This window comes from Macrotis lagotis, chromosome 3, assembly GCF_037893015.1.
Source record: "Macrotis lagotis isolate mMagLag1 chromosome 3, bilby.v1.9.chrom.fasta, whole genome shotgun sequence".
Taxonomy (NCBI): Eukaryota; Metazoa; Chordata; class Mammalia; order Peramelemorphia; family Peramelidae; genus Macrotis; species Macrotis lagotis.
In genome coordinates this window covers 60,004,959-60,031,692 of record NC_133660.1, presented here as the reverse complement: position 1 = coordinate 60,031,692, position 26,734 = coordinate 60,004,959, and the positions used below count along the sequence as shown (strand labels likewise).

Sequence of the window (26,734 nt, the reverse complement as noted above, 5' to 3'; positions counted from 1 at the left end):
TCTTCTTGTTTCCATCCATCGTGCCACCTGGTTGCCTATGTTTATCAAGAATATCATACAATAAGTACAGGGCATGCAGAAGGAAAAAAACTGGTTCTCAAATTCTATGTCAATGTTATTACAAACTTCACTGTGATCCTTTCATTCTATTATTTTTCATCTATTTGTTAAAGGATAAGAAGGCAATTGAGGAAGAGTGAGAGTTTGAGCAGAACTTTTCTTTTTTTCCTCCTCCTCCTCCTCTCTCTCTCTCTCTCTCTCTCTCTCTCTCTCTCTCTCTCTCTCTCTCTCTCTCTCTCTTTTGGGGGGGGTTTGCAGGGCACTGGGTTTAAGTGACTTGCCCAAGGTCACACAGCTAGGTAATTATTAAGTGTCTGAGGTTGGATTTAAACTTGGGTCTTCCTGACAACAGGGTCAGTGCTCTGTCCACTGTGCCACCTAGCTGCCCTTCCTGTTCTCTTAATAGCAGTTTCTCCAATAAATTTTGTTTTCTCATAACTAATATAAATCTTCCCATTGTTTCAATACAAGGGGACAGTTATCCTGGGAGGGGAAGAGTCCCATACTAGGTGGAGGTCTTTGCATAACTGAGGAGGGGGCACTCCTACTGAACTAATGTAATTCCTGATAGTCCCTCTCAGCCCTTAAAAGATGTAACAAGAAGCAACATCCTAGGAATTAAAGGTCACTCCCTTGGTAGAATTATTAGTTCTGATCCCTCCTTACTCTTTGCTTCAATTCTAGAGGGGTGCTTCTCCAAAATCCTTCCTTGGGTCCAGTTCCTTGTTCCAAACTAGGCCCCATGCATGCAGAACCACAAGCCTGAGAATGAATAAACATGTATATCAACCTAATTCCATTTGTTCCTTATTAAGACAAACTCTGGAAGTTTAACACATGTAGGCTTAATTCTATTTGCCTTTATTCAGTCCAAACTCTGGAGGTTAACACATATTAGTTTAATTCTGTTTGTCTTTATTAAGATCAAGCTCTAAAGGTTGTCACTGTCTCATCAAAAGGTCCTATTTTCAATGGACACTCTTAGTGCTCTCTAAACATTACTTCCATGAGCTCTGGGACAGGTGTTAACCAATATCAAAATCTGATGGGCCTCTGGGAGGCCACCTATACTTCATCCTCTGTCATCCTCAATTTAAGGTGGTTCCCCCTCAAAAAAAATAACCTGAATTACTTGTGGCAGAAATATAGCAAAAGAGATAGAAAAGATTAAGGCAATTGAAATAATGTATAGCTTAGGGGAAGAGGCATGTCCCCAAAATCCATAATAATAGCTTCCCTCCCCCACTTAATTAAAGAATAGTGACTCACCAGCACTCTCAGTTTTCCTCACTTCAAAACAGGACAAGACTCATTTGCTTCCTTGTATGTCTGGAAGCCTGGAGAAGGGCTGCTCCCTCTGAATAAACACAAGGTGTTCCAAAAGCCTGGCTTTGAGAGCTTTAATAGCTTAAACCTTCACCAAGTCTTTTTGTGCCCCTCATACAGGTACTGGAGGTCAGTCTAGGGCAGTCAAGCTTCAGTGCATGGAGAGCGGGTAGAGTCAGAGCAGGGAAGTGGGGGGCTAAAGCATTTCAAAGGTCTTGGGAGAAGGGCTGCCCCTGGTCTGTCCTTCTCAAGCCTCTTCTACCCCACTTCAGGATCACAGATTTAGAGCTGGGAGGGAACCTCAGAGACCATTTCATTGGACCCCCTTCATTTGCTATCTAATCCCTGAAGCCCAGGGACATGAAGTGATTTGACCAAGCTCATTTAGATAGGAAGTGTTTGATGTGGGTTTTGTGTCCAATATCATGCTGCTTCTCTTACCAAACCTTTCTGGAGAAAGGTCAGATAAATTCATTTGAATGATATTATAAATGATTAATGAGGCTGAATGTGTTATCATTCCCAAGAGTATTCATATTTTAATAGTGAGTAAAGAGGTGGAGTATTTCTGGTCAGTCAATCAACAAATCATCTATCATGTTCTTACAAGGCACTGGGAATTCAAAGGAAAAAGCAAGAACAAAAGAATAAGGAGGATTCTGGCTATCCCCTTCCTGGGCTCAAAGGGGGAAAAAAACAACCCCAAAACAGTCTTCAGGGCTGTGTATTTGCTACCCCCAGAGCTGGGATCTGTCTACCAAGGAACAAGGAGAAAGTAAAAGGTTGAGGGACTTAGTGAGCCCAAGAACCATTGATGTCCACCTGGGGTTATGAGTCAGGTGAGGCAGAGCAGAAAGAGTCACAGATGAAAAGCCAGTAGACCTGAGTTCTAGTCTGTTTATTATCTGGGTGACCTTGATAAGCCATTTAAGCTGGGGTCACAGAACACAGAACTCTGGGCCTGACAGATCCTTCCAAGTCATACTTTCTGGGAAAATTCTTCCTGTGGTCTCCTCACCATACTGCTCTGCAAATAGCTTCTTTCCCTTTGACACCAATTTGTTACAGTTTTCCCCTAGATAATATTACATTATGGAAGATTTATTTTGCACCTTTTAGCTTTCCTTATAAACTGATCCTTTCATTCCTTAATTATTTTGTTATTCTTCTCATTTTAATTGATTGGATGCTGGGGAAAAGAAAATAAAAACTCCATTTTAAGCATGTCTCTGAAACTGAGTAAATACCTTAAGTGCACTGGCCTGAGTTCTTTATTTTATCTCTTGCATCCTCTGTACTAGAAGTAATGGAACACAGTGAATAAAGATAAACTTCAGATCAACTTCAACCTTTGATTCAAGTTTGTCTTCCTCCTCTAACACAGACTGGCCATGTGGTTTTAGAAATCTCCTAACCTTTCAATATACCCATGAAACTCTCTAAGAATGGAAATTATAGAATAGTTGAAAATCTATATTTGTGGATGAGTAAAACCACAGTAACTGATGAAATCCCATATTAAGATAACAACTACAATACAACTCCACACTCTTTGCTCACTTGCTCATTTTCATCTTTTCTCAGTTTTTATAGGTCTATTTTTTTCCCTTTGTAAAACTAAAGGAAAAACTTTGAGTTGACAATTTTTTTTGTTTATGGGGAAGATTGACAGGAAGATGCTCATAAGTTCAAAGACTGTCTACCTGAAAAAAAAAAATCCTTCTAAAATCTACTGGGCCATCAGATTTCATTTCAAGGCAACCAATGAAAGGGAAGCCCCACCTCATCCCGAGGCAGCCCAATGGACAACTCTGACTGGAAATTTTTCAAGCCTGAATTTGCCTCTCTGAAAGATGGTTGTTGCATGCATGGACACAAAGACAGGATGATCAGGAAGAAACAAGGCTTACCTGTAACTTGGATTCTCTGAAGCTATATTTCATTTTAGAATATCGCAGTAGGGAAATCATTAAAACAAAATTGCATTCCTTGGCAGTTGAAAGACCTTAAGATTTTTTTTTGGCTCCTTCCCATTTCATCCCTGACATTAGGACTAACTTCCTGAGAATCCATGAAAAATATACATATATATTTTAGGAAAAATGAATGGACATTGAGAATTATTTTGTTTATATTTTTCAATGAAAATGGCTAAGTTTTCTCAGAATGAGGTTTGCAGGATCATCACAAGAGATAAGCTGCTTCATTACCTAGTCACACATCCCTCTTCTGCAGCCTGATTCCAAGAGCATAGGATATGGTTAGTGCTACCCCTCAGCCTGCAATCCCAAGCTCATTTTCTGGAAAACATGGCTGGCCTGTTCCAACTGAGTGCCCTGTGACCCAGAAAGTGCTGTCCCCCCCTTTCTCCCAAACATCTAATAGGTACTCTAAAAAGGAAAACTGAAGCATGTTTCTTATCCCAATATTCTCAGATGAAGAGAATGTATAAAGATTTACTGCAGTATTTTTGTGAAAATGTATCTGAAGGCATTTCTATTCTGACATTTTTTTGAGAGGTCAATGTATTATTAAAAATCACTGAATCCTACAACTGAAGAGGAAGGAGGGAGAGAGAGAGAGAGAGAGAGAGAGAGAGAGAGAGAGAGAGAGAGAGACAGAGACAGAGACAGAGACAGTAGAGAGAGGAGGGGGGAGAGAAGGAGGGGAGAAGGAGAGGAGGAGGAGCAGGAGGAGGAGGAGGAGAGAGATATACCTAGTATAGGTTGTACCCTTTCCAGAAGGGGCCTTCTGGATTTTCCAAAACATTTCTCATTCTAGTCATGCCCTCCTTCAACAGAAAAGGAAGCCATGTTAGGGAGAGCAGCCCTTGATCAAGATTAAAGGATACTCTTCTGTGTTTCGAATATCAACCACTAGCAGCTTGGGTTTACTGGATTTTGTTTTTTTGGTAGGTGTTTTGAAATGGCCTGTGCCGGTCAGCTCACATAGGTCAATCAGATCCTCTGCTGAAATCCGTGGTGACACCTCTGACTTCAGGTCGTTCAGTTGGATAGATTCTCTGGACTAGAAAATATATAGAAGAAAAACAAAATTAGCTCTAGGGGGAAAAACATAATAAAAACAAGGAAAGACAAGTTGAAAAATCAGGTTGCAATCTGTATCTTGTTTTGTTTCATGAGAAGTGAATATGAAATAAAATGGCACTGATAGGAGAGGCTAATGTTCTCACTCCAGATTTAAATAAGACACCAAATGAGTATTTAAACATATTAAATCTGTTAGTCTTAAATGGGTGCCTATGTTTATGGTAAGTTTGTGGGTGGAAAGCACCTGGAGGGAAGGTAGAAGGTAATCAGTTGCCAATATTTACAAAGCATTTTTTACATACACATTTGATCATTACAACAATCTTTGGAACCTCTTTTTTCCAGTGAGGAAAAGAGGATCAGAGAAGTCATCGATCTTGCCCATTGCTAATGTCAGCATTTGAACCTGGGTCTTTACTCATTCCCCTTCTAGTACTCTCCTCTGACACATTTGGAAATAAAAAGGACATATTTATTAGATCTTGGGGATACCACTCACATTCTAGTGGTGTTTTTAGTACAAAGGAGGTTGTTGATACCTTATTTGTTTTGACTTATGTCAGTAAGAGTTGTTATATAGTCTTTCAATCAAGCCTCCTTACCTATGATACCCAAATTCCAGTTGGAGCTGTTTGAAATTTGATATATTGTCTTAATCAACTACTAGTGTAAGTCTTAAATTTTCATGCTACTGGCACATCCTCCCATAACCATGTTCTGGTGGATACTGGGTGGAATTCAAATATGAGAAGTTGGGGACATTCTCAAAGGATACTCCTACATGCCTTTCTCTTTCTTTCACCCTGTTTTTTCCCTTTGGCTTTTTCCTCTCAGGGTCCTTTGTTACCCCCTTACCTTCTATTCTGTCTTGCTTATAGCAGCCCAGTAAAGTATCCTTAGCATCACCAGTAGCTCTCAACAAGATAGAATTTTTGGAATTAGAAAAGATCTCAACTGTCATTTATCTCATTCCTTGCCAAAAGCTGGCCCTCCCTTTATGTCTTTCCTTCTGTTGTTAGGCTCATCATTCTCCCAGTTGTCCAGGTTTGCCACCTTGGGGACACAGTTCCTTAACCTCTCTCCCCATATGAAATTAGTCTGTTGCTAACTGTGTCTATTCTCCTTTGTAATATTTCTGGCATTCTTTTCTTTTCCTTCCCACTGTTGTAATCCTGATTCAGGTCTTCATTTTGCATTCTTAGAGACTATCATTAATCTCTAATTGTTGTTCTTTGGTCTATTCCTTTTTCAATCTATCGTCACATTTGTCCCACAGTTACCTTCTTTTGGATTCACATTGTTCTACTGAAAAATCCTTTACTTGATCCCCAAGGTCTAGTTCTTCAAGTTGTGTTTGTCTCTTTGTGACCCCATTTGGGATTTTCTTGATTGCCATTTCCTTTCCCAGCTCATCTTCCAGATGAGGCACTGAGGCAGACAGGGTTGAGTGACTTGCCCAGGGTCACAGAGCTAATAAGTTTCTGAAGTCACATTTGAACTCAAGATGATGAGTCTTTCTGATTCCAAGACCATTGCAAGACTTAGTTGCCCATTTTATATTATATTAACTATATCATATGGCATTTTATACATAATATTAATCATCACATCATCATATTATATATCATATTATACCATGTTATATTACTTTTCATGTCACACATTCAGCTTTGAATGCACAAATTCTTTTTCTTATCATTCAAGACTCTCCCCTGTGTGACACAAATGTCCTTTTCCAAGCTTATTTCTTTGGGGTTTTTTTTTGGTGATTTTGGAGGGGGAAGGCAATCAGAGTTAAGTTACACAGCTGGTGTCTGTGGCCAGATTCTTGCCTTTTAAAGTCTACCTCAAGGTGGTTCAAGGTACATTAAGCTTCTTAAGTAGTCCCTGCTCCTCTCTGCAAAACCTGCATTCTCCCTTGTTTCATAGTCATTTGTCCATATTTTCCCTTCAAAATTAGATAGTAAATTCCTGTGGGGAAAGGGAAAGGTATCTCCTTTCCTCTTTATCAGCAATGTCCAGCATAAAGCTTTGTACAAAGCTTTATGGCGTACTTTATGTACAAAGTACTTAATTTGTGCTTATTGAATTTAATTAAGCTATTAAACTCCAGACCAAATAGCCTGGCAGTAAACATTTATAATTTAATATAGGATATGATTAGTGCATATGGAGATTAGAACTCTAGATTTAGAATTATTCATCCTAAATAGCTTTATACACTAATGTACTTGGAGGAAAAACAACAAGACTGCTCTTTCACATATTCATTTCCTCATTCACATATTTATACAGTTTCTGCTCTGTGGAAGAGACCATGCTAAATACAATAGAGGATGGTTTAAGAAATAGAAAATACAATAGAGGATGGTTTAATAAATAGTTGTGGAATAAGACTCACCCCATTGGCTTTTAGATTGCAATGAGAGTTAATAGAGAAACCATTCTGAGTCTAAGAATTTGAGATTGCTTCCTTGATACCTGTGTGACCTGTTATCTGTAAAATGGAGGTGTTAGTCTAGAGGAGAAGTTTCCTTTCATTTGACTCTATTTTTATCCTCTACACCAGGGCTGTCCAAAATGCTGCCCGGCAGTGTAATTTTATGCAGCACCTGTGGGTTGACTAAATGCTTTAGTAAATGAAGCTGAGCTACCTCAGAGCTCTCACTAAAATGGCAAATCAAAATATATTGTCTTTTCTTTCAATAAAAAGTTTTAATTATTAACATTGGAGAGCCCTGCTTTACACCATGGATTCTTTATTTTTTAATGCTATTTTATTTTTTGTTACATGTTATGAAAGCTTTACAACATTCATCCATGTATATATACATATTTTAAAATTAGACGATTTCTTTCCACCCCCACACACCCCCATCCCTTTCCCTTCAGTGGCAAACAGGTGAATATTGTACATACACACATGTTTAGCATGTCTACAGATTAGTCATGAGGAAATAGGACTAAGGGAAAAGAAAGAAAACCAAGAGATAGGAAAGAAAAACATAAAGGGAAATTTTTAAAAAAGTGAATGTAGTGTTCATTCAGATTCTGAAAGGTTTTGTTTTGCTCTGTTTTGTTTTGTTTTTCTTCCTCTGGATGGAGATAGCATTGTCCATAGCTAATCTAATAGGGTTGTCCTAGCTCTCTGAACTGCTGAGAGCAGCTGCATCCATCAGGATTGATCATCTCACTATACTGTGTACATGTTCTCTTGGTTCTGCTCCCTTTCAAATCCTATATTTCCATCCATGTTTCTCTAGAGTCCCACTATGGTTTATAGAAAAATAGTACTCCATAACATTCATATACCATAACTTCTTCAGTTATTTCCCAATTGATGGATATCCCCTCAATTTCCAATTTTCTGCTATGAATATTTTGGAACATGTTGGGACTTTTCCCATTTTTTATGATTTCTTCTGGATATAAATTTAATATTGGAATTGCTAGGTCAAAGGGTATGAACAGTTTTATTACTCTTTAGATATAGTTCCATATTACTCTCCAGAATGGTTGGATCCATTCATGTCTCCACCAACAATGCACTAATGTCCCAATCCTCCCACAACTTCTCCTACATTGATTGTTTTCCTTTTCTGTTATCTGGAGAGTGACTTGTAACCTTATAAATTTCATGCAGTTCTCTATATATTTTAGAAATGAGACCTTTATCAGAACCCCTAGGTGTGAAAAATTGTTTTTCAGCTTTCTGTTTTTCTTGTAAACCCTGAAGCATTGGTTTTATCAGTGCAAAATCTTTTTAATTTATATAATCAAAATCATCCATTTTGCAATTTATAATATACTCTATTTCTTGCTTGGTCAGAAATTTCTACCCTTTCCTTGGATCTGACAGATAGAATATTTTCTTAGCCTGTTAACTCTATGATCCATGGATTCTTAACCCTTTTTATGTTGGTAGTCTGGTGAAGCCTATAGACTTATAAAAATAATGTTTTTAAATAGTTCAAGGAAATGCAAAATTTCAATTTGATGTCAGTGAAAAAAATGTAATTTTTCCCCCTAAGATCACAGACCTTAGGATAAGAATCCTTGGTCTAGATGAGCTCTAAAATCCCTTCCTATGATATTATACTCTCTATACTATACAAACCCTTTTCTATAACTCATTCTGCCTATTTTCAAGTTTCAGCACAAGTCACAAGAAATGGAATCTTGTTCTTTCTGATCCTCCCTTTGGATAGTAAAATGGGGGCAGTCAATAAAGCACCAGTTCTGAAGACAGGAAAACTTGTCTTTGTGAGTTCAAATTTGGTCTCAGACACTTACTGTCTGTGTGGCTCTTCGGTCAGTCACCTAACCCTATTTGCCTCAGTTTCCTCATTTGTAAAATGACCTGGGGACATGGCAAACCACTCCAGTATCTTGATCAAAAAATCCAAATGGGGCTAAAAAGAATTAGAAATGAAAGAACTATAATAACAAATACTCCCTTCATGTGAATAAAGACTAGGTTTGTCAAGTGAAACATTTTTCAAATAAACAGGTGAAAAATAAGCAGATACTTTTAAAGATAAAAAAAGCAAAATAATATAGGGATCAGGTGATATTGCTACATAAATGTCTTTCTATTTATAAGTGTCTGAAAAATTCTCTTGAAGCAGGGGAAATCACACAGAAGGAAATTAAAGATGAAATCTGGTAGAATCTATTCTATTTAGAAATGTATAATGACTGTGAGGTTCAGAGTATTTGTCAGAATTTTTTTTTTCATTTTCATTCTCATACAATTTTCATGTGTTGTACACCTTAAGTTTTGCTTAATTAATAGACTATTCTTTGAGATTTCTTAGCCTATTCCTTTATCCTTTGAAGTGGGTGGTAGTGGTGGGTTAGGAGTGAAGAAAAGGATAAACTCTTTTCAGTAAAGTACTGGAAGTTCCCTATTATGGCAGGAGGCACCAACCATCTTCTTTCCTAGGGGAAAGAATCTGCCAATGAATACACATATAGCACCACTATAGAAGTGCAGGACTGGAAATAAGGGCCAAAGGTTCTCCATTTATTTGCAACAGAGAAGGAAGGAGAATGAGGCAGAGCCATAACCATTGCAGGTTGGGAAGAAGTGAGGCCTGACTCCAACCCTAGCCACAAACCTACAAAATCTAAACTAAATTCACTAAAATACTGACTTTCTTTGAATCCCCAGGGTAGAATGAATTTTCCTACAAATGTTCATTAATATTATTTACTAGTCAGAAAGGGTCATGGCTATTGAAACTGGTGCCACTTGACAGATGGGTGTGTAATTTGGTCAAGAAATTCTGTTCCCATCAAGTAAATGTCCTTCACTTGGGGAATGGCTTAGCAAACTGTGGTATATGTATGTATGTCATGGAATACTATTGTTCTATTAGAAACCAGGAGGGATGGGAATTCAGGGAAGCCTGGAGGGATTTGCATGAACTGATGTTGAGTGAGATGAGCAGAACCAGAAAAACACTGTACACCCTAACAGCAACATGGGGGCAATGATGAAACTTGTTGGATTCGCTCAGTCCATCAGTGCAACAGTCAGGGACAATTTGGGGCTCTCTGCAATGGAGAATACTATCTGTATCCTGAGAAAGAACTGTGGAGTTTGAACAAAGACCAAGGACTATTACTTTTAATTTAGAAAAAAACTGATATCTTATTGTCTGATTTTGCTATCTCTTATACTTTATGTTTCTTCCTTAAGGATATGATTTCTCTCTCATTACATTCAATTTGGATCAATGTATACCATGGAAACAATGTAAAGCCTGGCAAATACCTTTTGTGGGGGGTGGGGGGGAGAGAAGTAAGATTAGGGGAAAAATTGTAAAACTCAAAATAAATAAAACGTTTAAAAAAAACAAATTCTGTTCTCACTCCCCACACACCTAAAAGAAGCAGAATTATTCAACTATAATGTTTAAATTTCCCTAACATCTTAAAAATAAAAATAAGTAACCCTTTACCTCCATATTATTTAAAAAGGTAACAACTTATCAGGGATGCAGTGGAAATACATTCCTGAGTTGTTAATCCACACAGAACATGGAGACACATTCTGAAATGAACTAACAATTTCCATTTGTCTTATCACCTCCATTTCTCCTACTTTTGTTTTTCTTCTAATTTGTATATGCTAGAAAGAAGCATCCCTTCAGCTCTATTGCAGACTTGGAATTAAAATGACAACATAAGCCTGGAGGAAATTAGGCAGAAGCTTCCAAGAGAATGTACTTCATGGCCTTAATACAATTCTCTTAAGTATAGTTTACTTTTCTTTAGGTCTAAGCATTTCTATGCCATTAAATTATGCTTCAGGTGATATGGAGAAATTGTACCAGAACTCAATATGTGTGTGTGTGTGTGTGTGTGTGTAAATACATATATATATATATATATAACATATACATATGTGTATACACACTAATTAAAGGAAATCACTTGTAATTGCAATAATTGTAATTGCAATTGTAATTGCAATATAGACCAATTAAAAGCTAAAAGTGATTAAAAAAAGGGCTAGATTGAAATGAATTAAGGATTTAAAAACCAATAAATGGTAAGAAAAATATTGGACATAAAAATAAGATCTTTTGGTTTGTGCAAATACCTAGGAGGTAGAAATTATGTCAGTATCAGGGATCTCAAAAATAACAGAAAAACCATTAAAAGATATCAGACTAAATCAAATGGAAAGTTTTTCTTTTATTTCTTGGACTATTTAGCAGGGTTTAAGATTCTTTGCATCTGCCACAAGACAACAACCCCACCTAAAGCTAATAAACAAAAATGACTAAAAACAAATTTTTCTTTGCTTTTTTTTTGAAAGGGAACAAATTAGCTGGAGAAAACCAAGTATCAATAGGAAATGCTTTTTAGAACAGTTTAATCAGTTTTCAAGCCTTTCCCGGCCAGCTGCCAGTGACCCTAGTTAACCCCTTCTCTCTGGTTTCTCCAATTCCATTGTGGAGTTCTACTTTAGAAATTGAAGTCAGGTGGGACTAAGTTCCATGCAAATCGCTTACTAAGCATCCTGAAAAAAAAAATGATTTGAGCTGCAGTGTGAAGCCAGCTCTCATCTTCTGGGTTTCCTTGACTACACCCTAAATTCCTTGCTGTTAGGGCACTTGTTCTTCTCACCCCATTAACTTTTAAATAGAAATGGTGCTTGTTAAGCCTTATGGGTTTATGGCTCTTAATAAAAAAAAACTGGCATTAGGAGTTTAAATTTTTTTAATATTAGGAGTTAACGCTACTTAGGTATTCTGAAATTAAAATCTGAGCTGCAGAAGATGAAAGTGCTCTGGCATCAGGAGGCCCCATAATCAGAGCTTCCATCTAGTATTCCATTAAGCTGCAATCTCTCACTAGAATTATTCTCTGGCTTTCAGGGTAGGTCACACAATTATGAAGGAAAAAATGGAGTCGTTTTGATTTCCCTTCACTGCTTTTAGTAGTTGGTTTCATGACCCTTTGGCGGCAGGAGTGTTTGGTCCAGGGGAGAGGTAGAGACAAGAAAAGAAAAAAGATTTGGCTAAAAGCCTCTGCTATCTAATAACTTAGATGACTGAATAAAGATATCTTAGCGGAGGTTAAAATCAAATCTAATGGAAGTGAGGAGTTTCTTGAGCTCAGGATTATTGCCATGTAAGAAATAAACAATTTTTTAAAATAATAATACCTTTTATGTAACTTTTAAAGTTTGCAAAGTCCTTTGTATATAACATTTTATCCTCATGACAACTGTGGGAGCTAGCATTATCTCCATTTTACAAATGAGGAAACTGAGGCTGAGGAAGACTAAATGTCTTACCAAGGGTAACAAAGGAAATCAGAAGTTGAATTTGATCTCCAGTCTTCCTGGCTCCAACTCCTGAGTTCTTTGCACTGCATCACCTTAACTTCTATTTCTTTATTTCTTTATTTTATTTTTTATTAAAGATATTATTTGATTCCCCCATCTTACTTCCCTCCCGCCCACAGAAAGCAATCTGTCAGTCTTTAATTTGTTTCCATGTTGTACATTGATCCAAATTGAGTGTGATGAGAAATAATATCCTTAAGGAAGAGACAAAAAGTCTAAGAGATAACAAGATCAGACAATAAGATACCTGTTTTTTTCTAAATTAAAGGGAAAGGTCCTTGAACTTTGTTCAAACTCCACGGCTCTTTATCTGGATACAGATGGTATTCTCCATTGCAGACAGTCCCAAATTGTCCCTGATTGTTGCACTGAAGGAAGAGCAAGTCCATCAAGGTTTATCATCATCATCATCATCCCCATGTTGCTATTACGGTGTACAGTGTGTTTCTGGTTCTGCTCATCTCACTCAGCATCAGTTCATGCAAATCCCTCCAGGCTTCCCTGAATTCCCATCCCTCCTGGTTTCTAATAGAACAATAGTGTTCCATGACATACATATACCACAATTTGCTAAGCCATTCCCCAATTGAAGGACATTTACTTGAAGAAGTGAGCAATTATTGACAAATTCATAAGTTTTGAGTTTTTATTAGTAGGCAACTGTAATACAGTACATTCCTTTTCCTTTGAGAATGTTAATGTAGATTTGGGGCAAATTATCTTACTTTGATTTATTAAGGAAATGCTTCTATAAGTTAAAACTACAGAATCTTGCCTTCCTTTCTTTTATTAGAAATTTGGAGAAAACTCTCTTGTTTCTCACTGTATAAATTTTATTTCAAATAACAATAAACCACAGTTATTTCTTCTTTTACACCATTTTATATCATGGAGAGACCTTTTCCCTGTGGTTTGATTGGAGTTTCAAATTAATGGATACTTTTGTACATAGGCCAATGCTTGGGGGTGACCTTGGCACAACTTTTAATTAGCAGTTTGGGCTGTGATTCTAATACAAAGCATGGTTGGGGCCTATACAAATAGAAGTTAGATTGGCTCAGGATTCTCATCATTCCACTTCTCTCACTGTAGAGCTATATTCACACTGTAAGGTCATCAGGGTTACTGATATAGATGTGACCCTGGAATTACAGCTCTAGCACTGTAATGAATCTGCATGCATCAAGGTAAGAATTTTAACTGAAAAGGATAAGCTTAACATAAAAATAAACCTTTTGTTGGGGAGAGTGGCTCTGACATAGTTCTCAAGAATGTGAAGGAAAGTTTTAGCAAGACCATATTGGTACACTTACTTCATCAAGAGCTGAGAAGCGTGAACACAAGACTGGTATTCAGAATATAGGGGTGAACTCCAGACAAATCAACTCAACAAGCATTACTTATACCTACTATGTACTAGTAAGAACGGTAATATGTTCTGGGGACTAAAAAAGAAAAGAGCAGTATTATAATAATAGGGAATATAACATGCAGTCAATTAATGTAAAAACAGGATAAGTCCAGGATAAATCGGGGGGTAGCCTCAGGCTCAAGCATTAAGGGAGACTTTGTTGTAGAAAGTGGGATTTTAGCTGAGACTTGAAAGAAGCCAGGAGTCACAGATGAGGAAGAGAGTTCCTGCCATGAGGAACAAGAAAACACAGGTTTTTGGGAGGAAAAGTGTCTTGTTTAAGAATCAGTGAAGTGGTTCTTCTCTCTCCTGCATCTTCATCCTTTGGATGTTAAATCCGTTGCCAAATGTTTTTGAAACTACTTCCTTGCATTCAGTCTATTTCTACTTATAAATCTCTCTTGGTCCAAACTTTCATTGCCATTTGTTCAGAGTTGTCCAAGAGCCTCCTAATTTTCCATCCCAATCTGATTTCCACAAAATCTGCCAAAATAATTTTTCTAAATCACATGTCTAATGACATTAACCCCCCACAAATGATCCCTAAATCCAGTTTTGTTGTTGAATCCTTTCAGATGTATGATCCAATTTGGGGCTTTCTTGGCAGATATTTTAGAGTGGCTTTCTATTTCCTTCTTCAGCTGATTGTGCAGATGAGGAACCAGGACTCACAAGGTTAAATGATTTGCTCAGAGTCACCCAGCTAGTAAGTGTTTGAGGTCTGATTTGAACCTGAGACCTCCTGACTCTATCCACTGTGCCATCTAGAAGCCCAAAAAACTTTAGTGGCTCATTATTACCTCTAGGACTGAATACTGGTTGTCCCAAAATTATTAAAACTTCAAACTACCTTATAAGTTTTGGGACACCCTGTATTAAGTCTTCTATTAGGTATTTAAGGCTCTTTAGAACCTGGTCCCTTCATTACACATTACTCCAAGTATCCTAAAATACAATTACACTGACATTTCTCACACATGAAGCTCCAGTTCCCAATTCTATGCCTTGGGCCTGGTCATCCTTCATGGCCAGCATACTCTCTCTCCTCATCTATACTTGGTTTCCCCAGATTCCTTCAAGATGAAGCTCTAGTCCCACCTTGTGTAGGACTTTTAAAGACCTTTCAATTGCTAGTATCTTTCCCTCTCATATAATTGTGTATCTACTTTTAAATGCATCTATCCTGTAAATGCCCCAAAATGTCCATATGGTTTTCTTCATTAGGATGTAAACCAGGCAGAAAAATGTGAAACTCCTCAACTTGCAAATGGATGAATGTTAAATCTTTGCATGAAATTAGAAAAATAAAATAACTAAAAAAAAAGACTGTTAACTTCTTGAGGATAGGTTTGTTTTGGTATCTTCAGACTCTGCCATATAGTGCTTATTGTAAATACTTTTTGATTGACTGAAAAAACTCTCCATAAAAGGTTCTATAACCAGTAGCTATCATACCTCAAAATTTATCTTCAGAGTTCTTCCTAAGGTCTGACTGAAATCTTTCTCAACAGTTGAAACTTGTGCTCATTTTTCTTGTCTTCTGAATTCTGACACATTTAAGATAGGATTGTCTAGTTCAAATAAATAGGGGGTTAAAAAATTTCTGCAATTTCCCTTTAATTCCAGAAATACTATCGTTGTAAGAAAGTCAGTGTTGTTCATTGGAAAGAGTACTTGAATTTAGTCACGGGGCTCCAGTTTGAATTTGGATTCTGCTGTTGAGAGCATGGTGCTGGGCAAGAGTAGATTCTTATTAAATACTAGTTGACTGACTTGGACAAGTCACAACCTCACTGGGGTCTCATTTCTTCCTCTCTAAAAGGAGGGAGTTGGGACAAGATGACTACACAAGTTCTTCCAAACCAGTATGGAACCACAGATTCTCTAATTTATCTTACATAAATATTCTAGGGTGAGTCATTTTGTTTGGCTCATTATAGTACTCTGTTAGTCAAAGTAACTTTTTTGTTTTTTTTTTAAAGGGGGGGCGGAATTTAAGATTAGACTTACTAAAAAAGATGGCTGTTGTAGGTCAAAAATGCTTCCTTAGTCATGGACTCAAGTCCATAGAGACACAACTTTCATTTACATACACGGTGGAAGAGAAGCTACTCTAATGTTGTATCTCAGGCATGGGGTAAATTTTTTTAAAGTTGTTTTTCTATCATAAGGCAGCTGTTTTAAATGCAGATAATTACAGAGCTCTGGATCAGTCAAAGCTTAAAAAAACAAAAACAAAAATCAAACTTCAGTTCTATAGAACACTATTAGTTGGTCAATTCTAAAAAGAGAACACACAACACTAAAAACAATAAGTATTAGGTGTGTCTTAATGAGCAAAATGCAAGACCTGGGATTTGGCATGGGGAAACCATGTACAGTAACAATAGATAAGGTAAAAGAGGAAGATGCAAATGACTCTTACATGTAGATAAAAAAAGAACCAGTGAATGACTATGAAATGTGAGTATATATTCAAAGAGAGCTTGCAGAATGTGGGCAAACCACTCCTCCAAACTCTTTGGCACAGTCTTAAAGCACCCTCATAGTGGCAGCTCTGGGGTTCCTAGAGAATAGCCACTGCCATGCGGCTAGGACCTAGAGTTTCTCAGGGCCCTAGAAGGAAGAGAGAGAGAGAGAGAGAGAGAGAGAGAGAGAGAGAGAGAGAGAGAGAGAGAGAGAGAGAGAGAGAGAAAAGAGGGAGAGTGTGTGTGGGTGTGTCTGGAGTGGTAGTGAAAGATACGGTTTTACTATTAGCCATTTTAGTGAACCACTTCCCATTTACACAAATTAATTTTCAACTTTAATGTATCAAACAAAAATCTTAATCCCAAATTTAAAAAAACCCAAATCAACATATCACAATCCATCTCAACACATAGGTCACACTCTCTCACCAATCTGCATAGTGTCTGTAGAAGACAGATGGCACACTTACAAACCAAAGCAAAAAAAAAGCAGAAAAACTCATGTTCTCAGGGAAACTCACAGTTCTGGACTGCAAATCTTGATAACCTAGTTTCTTTCAAGAACAATAGGTGCACATGAATTTCCCCTAGATGTTTCTTCAGGGCCTTCCACTCTGGGATGGCAAAGCAGCTCTTTTCCTATTGTTTTTTTTTTTTTTTTTTGCAAGGCAATGGGATTAAGTGGCTTGCCCAAGGTCACGCAGCTTGGTGATTATTAAGTGTCTGAGGTGAGATTTTCACTCAGGTTCTCCTGACTCCTGGGCGGTGTGCTATCCACTGTGCCATCTAGCGGCCCCCTTTCCTATTCTTGAACTGAAGAAGTAATGAAAAGCTCTTTTTATTCACAGACAACCTTTACAATGCATAGAGGTGTTATGTTAGCTTAGCAAGGAGTAGTTCCCTGAAGCCAGAGACTGAAAAGATTGTCAGGAAGGCTCCCTGGGAATTGTAGGCAGGCCTAGCTAGCTTCTCACTCAACAGGAGTCTGCATGATCACCCAGGGGCAGCTAGGGTGGCATAATGGATACAGTGCCAGGACAGAAGTCAGGAAGACCTAAGTTCAAACCTATCCTTACTAGCTATAAGCTGTGATCCCAGGGCAGGTTGCTTAACCCTATCTGCCTCAGTTTCTCATTTGTAAAATAAGCTGGAAAGGAAATGGCCAACTAGCAGCTCTGCCAAGAAAACCCCCAAACAGAGAACACAGAGAGTCAGTCATATCTAAAATGACAAAATAACATTAAGTCATCTCTCAGACAGTCAAATTTCCTTTCACAGCAAAACAAATGCAAAACCTTTCTTCCCCCTGTGTCTCCTTATTAAAATAGAAAGCAACTAGATGCTTCTGAGAGTATCCACCTTCCAGAGTCCTAGAAGGCAATGAAGGGCAAGGGGCTCAAACAGCAAAAAGATTCAGCTCTCCATCAATGAACTTCCTGGGAGCCTTTTATTCAGTTAAAGAGAAAACCTGACTCCTTAGGTCAGGAGGCTGTCAGCTCTTCTGATCAATCATTTTATACTATTTTATACTATCAGTTCTCACATCAGAGGGTAATTCATCTTTACCTTAAGAGTTAAAACTCAAAAGGCATCAACGCTCAAATTCTCAATCTTCCCATAGTCTTCCAAGTAATTAATTGATTTACAACTTTGATAAATTATGACTTTTAAAACACTAAAGTCATCTGCAACTGGGCTGATGGACAGTGATGTCTTCTACCCATCACTACCTCAGTCACTTATTTTTTTTCAAATACTGGCCTTAACTGTTCATTCATCTGAAGGGGGCAAGTTTCTATCCAGTCCTTTTAACAGTCTTTATCTTTCCTACCCATTTTATCTAAGAGAAGTTGGGTTTTTCACAAGTTGGTTTCATTCTTTCTTGTGACATGAAAGTTCTTTTTCTACTCTTTTCAGCAACCAACTATTCATTTACATAGGAAGTATTTATGTTTCACAAAGATGAAAAAGAACAGCCTAAGAGGAGTTAAGATAAAAAATTTAGATAGAAACTATTCATTTTAATGGAATGCTTCATTTGGAAAGTTCTCTTCTGTTTTTTGTCTATTCTAACCTACACCTTTTTTTTTTAAATTTCTTATTCATTTATTTATTCTTATTTTGTACAAATAATGTTTTTCATACGTTACTAAAATATTCTTGTTTAAGAGTAAACATACAACCCCCTCCCCCCAAAAAATATAGACCCGCATGGATGATAAAGTAAAGGGGAGAGAAAAAAAAATTTAAATGAAAATAAATGAAAAATAATAATAATAATTGTAGGTATAGCCAGGTGGTGCAGTGGATGGAGCACTGGCCCTGGAGCAAAAACCAAAAAAAAAAAAAAAGATATAAAATAAAATAGTGATAATAATAATAGTAGGGGTGGTTGGGTGGCGGACAGAGCACTGGCCCTTGGGCCAGGAGCACCCGGGTCAAAATCCGGCCCCAGACACCCAACAATCACCCAGCTGTGTGGCTCCAGGCAGGCCACCCAGCCCCATTTGCCCAGCAACCCACACCCCCAAAATAATAATAATGAAATTGCACTTCAGTCTGTGTTACAACACCACCAGCTCTGTAGCGGGTGGATCACATTCTTTATAAGTCCATCACAAAAGTTACTTCCATATTTTTCCACTGTTGCCATTGCTGATCGCAACTTGCTCCATTCGTACTTCTCCACTATAATGTACAATATTTTCTCTCTCCTTTCACACCAACTCTGCTGTAGGGTAGCTGAGTGGTGCAGCAGACAGATCCCTGACCCTGGGGACAGGAGGCTCCGAGCCCACATACTACCCCTTAGGCCCAGCATCCACCTGGCCCTATGGTCCCAGACAGGCCATCCAATCCCAGCCCCTTGCAAGAAGTAAAAAAGAAAATGTGTTATATCTGACCACTCTCCCCCTATGGTCTATCCTCTCCTCCATCACTCATACCCCCCCCTTCCCCTTGTCCCCCATCTCTCCTTCTTATTCCAGATGTCTATACCCCATTGAGTATATATATGCTGTTTCCTCTCCTAGCCACCTCTGATGAGAGCAAATGTTCCCTCATTGCCCCTTGCCTTCCCCCCTTCCATAACATTGCAATAGCTCATTGTAATAAAGAAAAATATTATATGGAATATCTTATCCTATTCCTCCTCTTCTTTTTCTTTTTCCCATTACATTTCCCTTTTATCTATTGACTCCATTTTTACTCCACAATATATCTTCAAATTCAACTTTCTCCTGTACTTCATCTATAAAAGCTCCTTCTACCTGTTCTATTAAATGAGAAGGTAAATTAAATGAGATAAGTATTATCAGTATCATTTTTCTATACAGGAACACATGTAATTCATCATCATTGAGTCCCTCATATTTTCCCCTCCCCCTCCACTCTCTATGCTTCACCTGAATCCTGTATTTGAAGATCAAACCTTCTGTTCAACTCTGGCCATTCCAACAGGAACATTTGAAATTCCCCTGGTTCATTGAAAGTCCATCTTTTTCCCTGGAAGAGGACATTCAGTTTTGCTGGGTAGTTGATTCTCGGTTGCATTCTAAGCTCCTTTGCCTTCCGGTATATTATATTCCAAGCCCTACGAGCCCTTAATGTGGTTGCTGCCAAGTCCTGTGTGATCATGATTGCAGCTCCACAATATTTGAATTGTGTCCTTCTGGCTGCTTGTAATATTTTCTTTTTTACTTGGGAGTTCTGGAACTTGGCCATAATATTCCTGGGTGTTGTTTTTTTCGGATCTCTTTCTTGGGGAGATTGGTGGATTCTCTCCATTTCTATTTTGCGCTCTGCTTCTAGGATATCGGGGCAACTTTCCTGTAGTAATTCTTTGAAAATGATGTCAAGGATCTTTTCCTGGTCATGACTCTCAGTTATTCCAATAATTTTTAGATTATCTTTCTTAAATCTATTTTCAATATCAGTTGTTTTTTCAATGAGATGTTTCACATTTTCTTCTAATTTTCCATTTTTTGGGTTTTGAAGTATTGTGTCCTGATTTCTCATAAAATCAGCAACCTCGGGCCCACCTCTCCATCCTTGGCCCGGCAGCCCTCAGCCTGCTCCTGCTCCCTGGACTCTGCGCCACCGCCGCCATGCTGCCCACCGCCCTGTTCCGCCGCTGCGGCCTCCGCCTGCTGCACCAAGCCCGGGCCCCAGCCCCTCTGGCCCGCACCTATGCCGAGGCTGCCCCCGGCCAGATGTCCTTCGCCTTCGCCTCCCCCATGCAGGTGTATTTCAATGAGGCCAATGTGAAGCAGGTGGATGTCCCAACCCAGAGCGGGGCTTTTGGGATCCTCGCTGCCCAAGTCCCCACCCTGCAGGTGCTGAAGCCCGGTGTGGTGACTGTGCATGCCGAGGATGGCACTACCACTAAATATTTCATAAGCAGTGGTTCTGTCACTGTGAATGCTGATTCCTTGGTGCAGCTGCTGGCAGAAGAAGCTGTGGCTCTGAACATGCTGGACCTGTCGGCTGCCAAATCCAACCTGGAAAAGGCACACTCATAATTGTCAGGGGTGTCGGATGAGGCATCCCAGGCCAAGATTCAGATTCGGATAGAAGCCAATGAAGCTATTGTGAAAGCGCTGGAATGATGAGCTAGGGACCTGGAACTTTGGAGTCATCCAGAGATGGTGTGACTGGTCTGCTCCACGACAGCCACCCAAAAAGGAGAATGACTGCCTTCAGGAAATCCCCAAAGCCTCTCCCCCAGATTAAAAACCTCCAAGGTTCTGGACTTAAAAAAAAATCAGCAACCTCCCTCAGTTCCATTCTTTGTCTGAAGGATGTTTTCCTCAGAGAGCTTTCTTATCTCTTTTTCCATCTGGCCAATTCTGCTTTTTAAAGCATTCTTCTCCTCAATAACTTTTTGAACTGTTTTATCCATTTGACCTAAGCTGGATTTTAGCATGTTATTTTCTTCAGCATTTTTTTGGATCTCTGTGACTAAGCTGCTGACTTCATTTTAATGTTTTTCCTGCATCTCTCTCTTATTTCTTTTCCCACTTTTTCTTCTATCTCCCTCACTTGATTTTCAAAGTCTTTTTTGAACTCTATCATAGCCTGAGCCCAATTTCTGTTTTTCTTGGAGTCTTTAGATGCAGGAGCTTGTACTTCCTCATCTTCAGATTGAGTGTTTTGATCCTTCTTGGGATCACAGGCAAAGTATTTCTCAATGGTGTTCCTCTTTTTTTCTCTGCTTAGTCATTTCTCTAGCCTGTGCCTGGTTTTGGGGTGCTTCCTGAGCTTTTGAGTGTGTGAAGCTCTGTCTTCCCTCCTGGTCTATGAATGACCACAAGCTCACCCCTCTGGCACGGGGCTGAGGTGGGGGGGCCCTGCTATTCTATGGGGGGGCCTAGACTGTGATCAGGATCTGAATGTGGTCAGAGCCCCAGAGTCCTGTTCCAGGGGCAGAGGACAGAGCTGGGCAGTCTCTCTCCACTCCCCTCCCTAGGCTCAGCACTCATGCCCTGGGGGTTCCTGCTTACTGGCTCTGCTTGCTTCCTGTTTCTGGATCTGGGCTGCCACAACCAGGATGCTCGCTGTGTGCCCTGAGGGCTGGGCTTCACATGCTCGCTTTGGCAGAGGTCCCCCCGCTGATCCCCCAAGTTGTGCCTTGTGCTCCCCTGGGGTGTAGGTCAGGAAACTGCCCTCACTGCTGTGAGCCACGGCTCCCAGGGCCCTGGAGCTGCCTCTGGGAGGCTGAAGTTCCTTGCTCTGGCGGGCCACCCCTCCGACCCGTGGAGCTGAGCTTTTCTGCTCTTTTCCAGGTTACCTTGGGTTGGAGAACTGCCTCACTGCATCCCTCTGTGGACTCTGTCTCTTGAAAATTTAGAGTCCTTAGCTTATAAGTTTTGATGGAGAGCACCTAAGAGAAGGTCTTCTCCTGTCACCATCTTGTCTCCGCCCCCCTCTCACCTACATCTAAAACACACAAAGAATGCAATGAAAATTAAACTTTGGAGAACAGTTATTGTAGTCCTAAAAATTTTGCCAACAATAATGTAAGTGATGTTATCATAACTGAGTCAATTTTGGGGTGGCAGATAATAGAATGAGATCTACTTAGGCAGAATATATATAGACTGAGCTACAATTTAATGTCTCACTTAATACTGAACCTGTATATTGAGATCAATATGAAAAATAAAGCATCTTAATTAGATGATGAGAAGACCTTTTAAAAGAAGGTATTAGTTCATAACTCATCATACTGTAGGAAGAATGGATAGTGAGCTGTCCTCATAGACAGCTTCTGACCTAGTCTGGCTGCATGATGCTCATAAGTCACTTCACACCTCAGTTTTCTAGGCACCAATTAGAGACTCTAGGTGGTGAGAAGGTGATACCTTCCAATGAGTGAAGATATTGTCTTATTAGGATTTCCCTAAGCCAGAAAGAATTTATAGCTTGAATTTTTTTTCTGTGAAGAGGGAGTGCATTTGGGTTTGTCACATCAATCAAAAATATTGTTCTTCAGTTTTCTCAGATCAACATTTTGTTTGGACAATATGGATAATAGTTCAGTTGGTTTTGTTGTTATTATCATTATAATATTCTTATCTTTTTTGATAGTTTTCAGAGAGGAATGGTCCTAATACTGGTCACTGCACTACAATTATTCTTTTATATTTAATAGTTTATGGATTATGATCATCATCATTAACTACTTTATTCATCCCAAGGTTCATTTCAATCCATCAATCATTAGATGTCTACCATATGCTAGTGCTATTCTAAATCCAAAGAATAAAGAGATATTCAACTAAGGAGTTATAATAGGTAGATAGAAAATGAAATAAAAATTAATCTGGGAGGGAAGAGTAAACTAACATCTTGACTGAGGGGATCTGGAAATGCTTTGTGTAAAAAGTGATACTCAAAAGTCAAATGTTCTAGGAGGAAACAGTAAAGAGAAAATTCAATTATAGGTGTGGGGGGATGGCCAGTGCTGAGCCTAGAGGAAATGGAATATATAAAATATGACTGGAAGGTAGATGGTGGAGAGTCTAGAAGTTTTATTTTATCCTTTACATAATGAGGACCCTAAATAGGGCAGCTAGGTGGTAGAGTGGATAATATAGAATAGTGACCTAGAGTCAGGAAGACTTATCTTCCTGAGTTCAAATCTAGTCTCTCACACACTTACTAGCTCTGTGATCCTGTGTAAGTTACTTAATCTTGTTTGCCTCAGTTGCCTTCTTTGTAAAAAAAGCTGGAGAAGGAAATGGCAAACATTCCAGTAACTCTACCAAGAAAACCCCAATGAAAAGTCAGTCAAGACTGAAGTAACTCAACAACAAAGAGAGGGCCCACTGAAGGTTTTCAATTAGGGGAGGATGTCATCAGACTTGTGTTTTAGGAAGAGTGAGGCAGACAGAATGAGGAGGGGGAAACATCGGATGAAGAGTGATCAGTCAGAAGCTTTTAAGAGGGAGAGGATTTCTTAGTTTCTTTGGTATTTTCAGCTAATTCTACTCAACAGCAAGTCCTCTCTAATGTGATCTGGATTTCTCAAGGAAAGGAATGTTCAAACTCTCAGTTGTCAACAAAGGAGACTGTTTAAATCTCATAAAAGGGCAAAAACTTAGAAACCAGCCGAGAAATACTTGGGAGAACATGACGGCCCAGAGCAGTACAATTACCACCTTGTGCAGCTGCGATATTTCAGGTTTCTTTGTAAAACTGCCCTGGGGCCCTGATTTTAGGGAGGGTGGGAGGCTCAGAGTCCAGAACTCAGACAACCAGCCTAAATCTCAAGTTTTTGCTGAGCTACAGTTCAAGGACCTGCTTGGACAGTCAGCACTGGAAGCCAAGGGCCCATGAGGAGAGAATACTGTAAGAAAAATCGTACCATTCCCTTTCTACAGGGTCATGTTGATTAGCAGATACTAACCATGTACTCATGTTGAAACTACAGGAATTTAAGGGGGGAAAAGGAGTTTTCCTTGTTAGAATTTTATCAGACTTCAATTTTCATGTTAACCCCAATCTGAATGGAAAAAATTTTGTTGGTTTTAGTAAATTGTCATAGGCAGAAGAAGAATGCATGATATTGACCTTATTTGTACAAGAGGTATACTACAATCTAATGAGACTCAATGGAATAAAAATAGGAAAACCACCATCACATTCATGTAAGATTTCAAACTATTACTTTAAGGTTCTTATCCTTTAAAAATCAATTGTATATTTAATACTTCACCATTGCTTAATATAGGTTTTACACAGTTAAAAATTCCAAGGCAAGAAAGGGAAAGTTTGATAAATGAGTTCCAGACAATAATTCTTTTGGTTAATTTAATTTTTAAAATGTTCCAATGACTAATGTCAAGCTGAAATCCAAAACCTGCTACACTTCACTATTATGCATCCTGTTATGAAATGAAAGAAGTTTGCAAGAGTATTTCTTAGCTTTTCTGGCCATGGTTTGATATGAAATTATCTGAATGTTTTTGAAATGTTTTTGGTATGTCAATATGGAATTAATCTCCTTTCAAAAATCCTACATAATGAGACAAATGGCACGGTCATAGGCTTTGTGGTTACATCCTACAACATTTAACAACATTAACATCCTACATCATTTAATTGAAATTGCCATAATAAAATAAATAAAAATGTGATAATATCACATACAACAAAGGCATATACAACAGAGAGGTTAAATTTATAAGCCAGGAAGACTGATTCACTTTTTTGTAACATACTCTCTATATAACACCAGGTAAAAACCTTAGTGATTTAAAAAAGCTATTAATTTCCAGAGAAGGTACTCACCTTGGGTAGAGGAAGTTTCCATTACTAAGAGTTCCCTATAGGGATGAATTCACAGTCCAGTCTCTAATCCTACTTCCTCTAATGTAGAATTAGCTGACAAGCAACTAACGGGTATCAAGAATCAAGAAGTTACCAAACACTACAAAAGGAAAAATTATAGTGACTCATTCTCATTAGTAATAACTATAATTTTCTTTTCTATTAATCAGGACCATTCAGAATTTTTTGATAGTTTAAAATATTTCTGATTTTTAAGATGCTTTCCTCTTTACCCTTGTCAGGAATAACTGTAGCAAAGTTAGAATGGCCAGGATTGACTTTTTCGTATTAGTTCTCCCAAAGCTTATTTTCTTTGTTTTATTCTTATTTCCCTACCAAGTCATAAGGTTACTCATACTATAAATTCTTGGCATATTCTAACATGTTAAGGACACCATACAGATTTATGTGTAATATTCAACTAAAAGTGTAGCATTTGGGTGGACAGCCATGGCTTTCAAAGCTACATAAACAGAAAAAGAAAACCTGTACTTCAAGGTAAAACCAAGGCAGATAAAAAGAAATTGCAAAGAGAGTAAGATAATTAACAATCAACAACTGTCTTAATCTATTCAGAAATGAAGAAAAAATTTTTTAAATTTCAAATCATTCTATAGCTTAAAAGTGCTCAGAAATCTAAAATATATTGTATTGGTACATTTCCTCTTCTGTAGGTATTCAAAGAAATTCTGAATTTAATAAACATCAAAAGGACATTATATAAGATAGAGGAGGAAAACAATTATATATGAACTCATGATTCTTTATGATATATAGTTTGCTATTTTAAAAAAAGAATAATAAATTCAATGAATTCATGCTATTTTTAAAGATGTTCTTGTCGGTGTTTCCTTTTAGTTTTTTTTCTTTTTTGCAAGGCAATGGGGTTAAGTGGCTTGCCCAAGGCCACACAGCTAAGTGTCTTGAGGCTGGACTTGAACTCAGGGTCTCCTGATTCCAGGGCCAGTGCTCTATCCACTGTGCCACCTAGCAGCCACTTCTTGTTTCCTTCTGAATGTTTCCCTTCTCCACATTTAATGATCCTTTTCATTTCTAGGTAACATAATTGTTAGTTCTTCTCTCAATAAAAAATAATCTACTCTCCCTCCACTAAAAATATACAATCTATGTTACAAGTAATTTTCTGGTATTTAAGCCTAGAATCTACTGGATGCAAAGGGGTGAGGGAGACAGAGCTGGCCTCAGGCAGTAAGACTTGAGGAAGAACTATCTTTGAAACAGGCTGTGTGACCCTGGGCAGCCCATTTAATTTAACACAGTGTGGTGGTTAAAGATGTAGCCTTAGAGTCAAGGAAACAAGATTTACATCTCTATCTATCTCTATACTAGCTATATGATTACAGGTATGCCAATATATCTGTAGTTTAAGCCCATAAGTTGCTATATTGGTGGAACAAGTTTCTATTTCTATAGTGTTTCCTATAACAATGAAATCAGATCTGGAACAACAACCACCTTCCCCTCTCAATTGCCATAGGGGTGGTAAAGAGTGAGAAATGTTTAATCCAGCTGAACATTCAATTTTGTGAAGGTTTTGGTGCTTGGCTTTCTTATAGCAGAAGTTATGAATTCTTCATTTTCAACCTATTTATCCTAGAAATAGTATCTAGAAGTAGGATTAAGAAAAAATAGAGGTAATGAATAATTTTAAGTCCTATTTTCCATAAGAGGTCTTTCCTGGTGCCACTGTCCACCATTGTGC

At 38.3% G+C, this 26,734-nt stretch overlaps 1 protein-coding gene and 1 pseudogene across 1 annotated transcript in view; one reads left to right on the top strand and one right to left on the bottom strand.

Moving 5' to 3' along the window:
• Nucleotides 1-26,734, bottom strand: part of LOC141517585 (TBC domain-containing protein kinase-like protein) — a 130,826-nt gene that overhangs the window by 39,849 nt on the left and 64,243 nt on the right. Inside the window, exon 5 of the mRNA XM_074228752.1 lies at nt 4,238-4,413. Within this exon, the coding sequence (XP_074084853.1) occupies nt 4,238-4,413 (176 nt within the window). The remainder of the gene's footprint in view (nt 1-4,237; nt 4,414-26,734) is intronic.
• Nucleotides 20,286-20,699, top strand: LOC141517583 (ATP synthase F(1) complex subunit delta, mitochondrial pseudogene; annotated as a pseudogene).